General features: G+C 42.6%; 1 protein-coding gene across 1 annotated transcript in view; it reads right to left on the bottom strand.

Annotated features, from left to right (window-relative positions):
- Positions 1-7,500, bottom strand: part of LOC122131094 (dual specificity mitogen-activated protein kinase kinase 1-like) — a gene marked incomplete at its 3' end in the record, with an annotated part of 15,345 nt that overhangs the window by 36 nt on the left and 7,809 nt on the right. Inside the window, exons 3-4 of the mRNA XM_042706002.1 lie at positions 2,655-2,865; positions 1-136 (exon numbers count right to left, since the gene is read on the bottom strand). The exon at positions 1-136 is cut by the window's left edge and continues 36 nt beyond it. Of these exons, the coding sequence (XP_042561936.1) occupies positions 1-136; positions 2,655-2,865 (347 nt within the window). The remainder of the gene's footprint in view (positions 137-2,654; positions 2,866-7,500) is intronic.

Raw genomic sequence — 7,500 nt, 5'->3', positions numbered from 1 at the left:
TGCAGATACTGATCTCCCCGTCGCTGTAGAAGGCTCCGTAGAATCCCACGATGTAGGGCGAGTTGCACTCGTGCAGCACCTGCAGCTCTCTGATGATCTGGTTACGGATGGCCGGCTTGATCTCCAGGTGGATCAGCTGGGGAGACACACACACACACACACACACACACACACACACACACAGGGGCACGGGTGATGGAGGCAGGGTCATTGAAGCATTAGAAACCTTACCGTGTGAGTCACTGAATTGCATGTTGGCAGCCAGGCAGAAGTCCATTCACACACACACACACACACACACACACACACACACACACACACACACACACACACACACACACACACACACACACACACACAGCCAGGCAGAAGTCCATTCACACACCCTTTCATATTACTAGGCTCTAAATTAACCAGACTAAAATTGACTGCAGATTTCTAAGCTCTCATATCAGAGGGTACATTATATATTCATGGCATAGTGTGATATACATACTGTATCTGTGCGAATATCTGTAGTATATTATGAATTGTATTTCACTTAATTTCATGCAACATTTACTTCAGGAACACTCTGAGCTAATACAATTTAATAGCTCTTAAAACATTTGCATCATGGAAGTGAAATATATCATTTACTTGTGTGAATATCGATTTTACTTCAGCACGTTATTGACGTACTGTATGTACAACCGTAAAGACTGATACTGTTAGGTGAAAATTCACTCAAGTTACCTCAGGACTCCGGAGTTGCATATATAAGTATATTTATTCAACAATAACAACAAGCTTGTCGGGCTCACCCACGTCCTGGCAGGCCAGAGAGAGGCACGGGCCCACTCTCAGAGAGAGAGGGAGCCCGGGCTCACTCCCAGACTGCAGCAGGCGAGATAGTAGCAAAATTAAACACATCACACAAGGTTTATATACAAAGATGTAAGCGTTCTTTGACGCCAAAACAATTCGTCAGCAGAGATAACCACGTGGTGGGTCTCTGACGTCCGAGGTCATCTTACTATTCTTTCAGTCATACAAGGATGTCGGTTTTGCACAAGGTTGAAAGATGCACAGTTTGACCCTTCCTATCACCTCTGGTCCAAACATGCTCTTTCACATATGCAGACTAAGTGGCATCAGTTACACATACACAGAAACACAGCAAAGCCATGTTCCTGCTTATATAAGCACATGATTCATACAAGGTAATTATTAATACAAGGCACTTGATTAATATATTCTTAAGGCTTTAACAGTGTTTCGAAATTATCTCCATCAGATACCCTTCAGTAACTCTCAGCAGGCTCTAAAAACGGCACAGAGGCCATAACAACTAAATCGATTTGATCCAAGGTGCAGGAGAGAAGCGCTGTGCACAACTCTGACCTGTGTTACAGAGCTGTGCATCATGTGATGCCAAGAGGAATCGGACAGGTTAAAACCACAACTCTGACCTGTGTTACAGAGCTGTGCATCATGTGATGCCAAGAGGAATCGGACAGGTTAAAACCACAACTCTGACCTGTGTTACAGAGCTGTGCATCATGTGATGCCAAGAGGAATCGGACAGATTTAAAAGCTCTACAGCATATGTCTGTTACTAGACTATTCCGAGCTCTGGAGAACTCCTCTCCGTGCTATGCAGAGCCGTCTCCTGTTCTACACTCGATAGAATCTATTAAACGTCTGACCTGCCAGAATCCTTAAACAAGAGAACACATTTACACTGTTGGCTTGAGACCAAAACACACTCCTTAAACACAAGCACTGACAAGCTTTACAGCCAGGATTTAGTAAATACTTCAGCAGGTGTGAAAACATTTTTTACGAATGTTAAATCCATCACCTACTGGTGTAACGATGCAAAATTCAAGCTCATCACTTTGGCATGCCCTAAATGATTCTGCTTGAGGTCTGAGTCAGTAAAGCAAGGCAGCTTTTCAACCCATGGGAAGGTCATAGTAATGGATGTGCAACAGCAGCAAAACGACCCGGAGTGCAGATTAAAAAACGATCAAAATGATAGGACAGAAGGTCTCACACACTTAGTAACAGAACGCAAGTGCACACAGTCACACACTCAAATGGATATTTAGATCATATAAGGAAGTGAACCTACATATCTTTCAAAATCTGAGGGAAATGAAAAGGACTCACATACACTTGGACTCCACAAACCTATGTGGGTCTATTGCAATGTACACAAACTTGCTTCACATTCCACTACAAATCTTCCTAAATGCAGTGTACCCTCAATAAAGCCATTCTAATATACACAAACTTGCTTTATATTCCATTACAACTCTTTCCAAATGCTTATTTATTGTCCCCCGAATAAAGCCAGATTGTAATATACACAAACTTGCTTCATATTCCACTACAAATCTTCCTAAATGCAGTGTCCCCTTAATAAAGCCAGATTCTAATATACACAAACTTGCTTTATATTCTACCACAAATCTTCCCAAATGCAGTGTCCCCTTAATAAAGCCAGATTCTAATATACACAAACTTGCTTTATATTCCACTACAACTCTTTCCAAATGCTTATTTTTTTGTCCCCTGAATAAAGCCAGATGCATGCCAGCTGTGGGCCAGCTATGGGCCAGAGCTGGGGGCTGACACAGGCTGTCTCCTGGCAGCGTTTCCCACTGTACCTTGCGTGCCATGATGAGGCCGGAGGGTTTGTGTGAGACCTTGAAGACCACGCCTCCGTTGCCGGCGCCCAGCTCACAGATCTTCTCGAAGTCGTCGTCCTTGAGCTCGCCCACCTTCTGCTTCTGCGTGAGGAAAGCTTCCAGACGCTTCCGCTGCTGCTCGTCCAGCTCCAGCTCCTCCAGCTTCTTCTGCAGGGCCTCCAGGTTGGTCCTGATGAGAGAGAAACATGATGAGAGAGTGTGATTCTGCAGGGCCTCCAGGTTGGTCCTGACGAACGCACAGAGAAACAAGATGAGAGTGTGTCAGATAGGCCACAGGGATCTCAGATACAGGTGACACACACCTGCCTGTGTAAGGGATCTAAATGTACGAGATACACCTCCGGCACTTCACGTAAAGGTGTGTTTGTGTGTGTGTGTGTGTGTGTGTGTGTGTGTGTGTGTGTGTGTGTGTGTGTGTGTGTGTGTGTGTGTTAGTTCCTCTATGTGTAAGACTTGAGGTATGAAATGTAGCTTGTTGGTTACATTTGATTTTGAATAGCTCCAAGTACTATGCAATAGTAATAACTAATAGGTTAATTAATGACTACATACATTTTTGTCACAAAATACACTTAGAGTAATGGCACATCAATTTTAAGAATCTCAGAATCTTAGAATTCTAAGAATCTTAAAAAATGGATTAAAACCTAGATGCTGTGCATCTAGTACAGTCTAACCAGTGTGTTTGTGTATGTGCCCGATGGTATGCCTGAGAACAGGCATAACACATATCTGTGAGCATGATATGCTATGATAGCTGTGATCAAAAGTCTAACACATAAACCTACACGTTCACATGAACCACAAAATAAGCATTACCTGTAGATAGAACAACCCGAACATTGTTTTTGATGAGTTCAGATGAGTGTTGCCATGGCAACATGGCCAAGACACCTGTCAGTCAAGGCCAGCAGGGAGGAAGGAATGTTTGCCTGGGTAAAGAGAGCGTGTCTAGAGCCTACAGTGTGCGCTCTTACCGTATGTATACTGTTCATATAATAATTATTATTATTATTATTATTATTATTGTTCAAACAGGAAGAGATGAATAAAGCTGCTAGGAAATACAGTGCTTGCAGCAGTTGTGCATGTGTGGTTGTGAGTGTGTGTGGTTATGAGTGTGTGTGGTTGTGTGAGTGTGTGTGTGTGTGTGTGTGTGTACCCTGACGACAATTCCTTCAGACCCAGTTTGAGGAAACCGGGAGTTCCTCTAAGAATGTGCGCCTCTGCCGGGGCCCTGTTGTCATGGCGATACGTTTCCTTTGCACTTCATCTGTAGAGTGAACTCCACTGACCTTCGATTCTCATCCTCTCTTCCTCTCCTCCCCCTTCTATTCTCCATCCTCTCTTTCTCTCCTCCCCCTGCATACTTTCTCTCGCCCTCTTTCTCTTTCAGACACATACCACATACACACACTCCCTTCCTCTCTCTCTGTCTCTGTATGTGTGTATACATATGTCAGAGCATATGTTTTCGTGTGTATGTGTGTGTGTGTGTGTGTGTGTGTGTGTGTGTGTGTGTGTGTGTGTGTGTGTGTGTGTGTATTAACAATTATAAGTACACTCATTTACTTTTACATACACTGTGCAGTTACAGCATATATACTGTATAAATATCTCCTTCCTGTCTCTCTCTATTCTTCCTGTCTCTCTCTCCTCCCTGTCTCTGTCTCCTCCCTGTCTCTCTCTCTCCTCCCTGTCTCTCTACCCCCCATCTCTCAATGCCCCCCTCGCTGCTGACAGTGGATTGGCCCTCCTGTAAGGCTTAATGTCTCTTCCCTCGAGCACATAGTCATTAGTTCATCAAACATCTAATTAGGCGCAGGATTAATCCACCAGGTCGGAACCCAGCTGAAGAGCAGAAGCCGCTGAGGTAAGGAGCATTGATCGCAGAGGGATGTAAATCCATCCTGTATTGACACTGACGTTCTGGTCAGCTGTACTCCCAAGGTGAAATCGAAAGCACTTTGATGTCACCGGTGCCGCAAACACCTGCGGCACATGCCATGGAGACTGAGGTAGACACCCACCCCCCCCCCCCCCCCCCCTCCCACACACACACCCACACACACACCCACACTCATATGCCATGGAGACTGAGGTAGACTGGGGGAGATTGGGCAGACTACTCTGTTCCTCTTGACCCCCCCCCCCCCCCCCACACACACACCCAAACACACACCCACACACACCCACACAACTACACACCCCCACACACACTCACACACACACACACACACACAAACACACACCCACACACACACAACTACACACACACACACACACACACCCACACACACCCCAAAGACCACTCGGAGATGCACTCCCCACTCAAGGGCCCCTCACAGAGGCACCCATTCACATGTAAAACCTGTTTGTCCACGCTTTTACTTTCTCTTCCCAGAGGCTGTTTGGACAATAACATGCACTCTTCCTGCACTGTAAACCTGAACAAGTTCAGAGTACTTAAAACTTTTGATGTAACCGATTACATAATAAAATTTGAGTACATATATTATTATTTTTAAGTAAACTTAACTTAAAAATGATACATCGGCTAAACTGATTTATTTTGTTATCGTTTTCATAATTTTTAAGTTCTATGAACTTATATTCAAATATTTTTATACTTAAATCTTTTAACCTCTATGTACTAAATTATTTTCACTCAACAACACAAAATAAAATTAAGTTTTAAGCCTTAAAAATCAAGTTCAGTGCACTTAATATTGGTGAAAGAGTTCAACTTGATTATTCTGAGTAGGTAATACTTAAATAGCTAACTTTTTTTTAAGTGAGCACTACTTATTTTTAATCATTGACCATATAATCTGATTTTCTGGTTCTGTTTACAAACTGACTTTAAACTGAAAGTTACTCTACAAGAAACATTCAAATCTATGTAAGATTTCTATTAAAAAGAGTGAGATGAGAAAAACTTAAGAGGTATCACATAATTTATATTTCTTGTAAAACAACAAGATTACATCAAAGCTTTAAAGAACAGCGTTACAAAGTTAAAAAGTCAACAACAAATCGTTTATTTCAACAAATATTTTTTTAAGGTGAGTAAGGACGGTTTCAGAGGTTTGTTGTCATCCAGAAACATAAAAAGGTTCGTATATGAAGGAGTGCGTGAGTTTTTTCTCGCAGCTGAAGGGGTCGGGACCCGATGTAAGGAGAGCAACAGGAGCATCATCAAAATCTGGCTCCTCTTCCTCCTGCAAAACACCATCAATACAATTACCAGGAGAGTTTCAATGGAAACACTTACAAAAAAAACTGGCAATTAATAATACATAGTATCAGCTAATATTAAAGTTTCAGTAACAAACAAAATGTGATCACTGTTGTGCAGTTAATCCTAGACATACCTGAAGGTCATAAGCCTCGAGGATCCCCCGTAGCACCTCTGCTGTCTTGCCAGTCCGTGATGCCTTCTGCCTGTACACAAAAATATCTCTTTTGGTTGACTCCTCTTCTTATATGTCTACATCAAATCGGTTTGTTGTTTATATGCAACACGAATGCTGTCTGGTCAAAAAGATTATTGTAGGTCTTAACTGAAGTTCTCGACCATTATTGTTAGCTTGCTGCTAACACTTTTATCCATCAGATCCATTAAAACACATAGAAGCTAGCTAGCTGCTAAAAAGTTACATATAACATTAGCATGCTGATATAAATGATATGGTGTTTCTGTAGAACATGAGTTGTTTTCAACATAAAACAATTGATTGTTGTTTACTTTGCACATGAACATATTTGGGGGGAAATAACCCACTAACTAGCTCTTTAGCTCTTTAGCTTCCTAGCCGCCAGCGCCAACAGTCGTGCAACTGAACTTGCTACTTGACAGCCAAAACGTGATTACTCAATAATAATTACAAAGAGGGAAATTCGCCACTTCTTATCGCAATTTCACTTGCTCCCCGCAATTTTGTCGCAACAAACACCTAAAAAACACTGTTTACTTACCAGATAAGGACGCTTAGCAGCGACAGGATTACTAAAATATCTCCTTTGGTGGGGTGACCAGACATCCTCTTTTAACCGGACATGCATCCGGCAGTGATTGCAAAATCGTCCGGGATTTTGCCTCGTCGGATATTTGTGTTTCTCTGGGTCCTTCACAAACTAGTTTTTACGCCCTTACAAGTTTAAGAAAGGGTATCTCCCTTACGTTCCACCTTCTAGCACAAGCTCTGACTGTAGCGAGAACTGTCATTGGTCGACCGGCCTCTCAGTGTTGCCAGATGCACGATAATTATCCTCCAAAGACGATCATTTTGAGCATTTAATACGATACTTCACCATTTCCAATCTGGCAACACTGAGCACCGTGCCGCTTCCACTGGTTCCATTGTTTACAACAGCACATGACATCTGCATGTGGAAAAGATGTCAAAATTCCGTCGCGGGGGGAGGGGGCGGGGTCATCTGTATGCTACACACTACCACGCCCCTCCCCGCGACGAAGTGTCCTCTTTTTCACAAACTCAAATATGGTCACCCTACGAAGTTGGTCGACTCCTCTTCTACAGGAGGAACATTCTTATAGAAGTCTAACTGATACTATACAATTATTAAGTCTGCTGTCTCCGTCTCTCATCACAAGATCTCTGATTCTGTTCTGAACTAGTCCTGCAACGACGTTGATGACGTCAGACGTCACGTTTGAATGAAACTAAAAAAATATGAGTTATCAGGCAATGTTTACTCAAACAAATACATTCCAATACAATTAAAACGTATTCACTTGTCCGAAAACTAATAAATTTAAAGTTGGGTCAACTAAATACCA

Source organism: Clupea harengus, unplaced genomic scaffold, assembly GCF_900700415.2.
Source record: "Clupea harengus unplaced genomic scaffold, Ch_v2.0.2, whole genome shotgun sequence".
Lineage (NCBI taxonomy): Eukaryota > Metazoa > Chordata > Actinopteri > Clupeiformes > Clupeidae > Clupea > Clupea harengus.
This window is presented reverse-complemented; position numbering and strand designations above follow the sequence as displayed.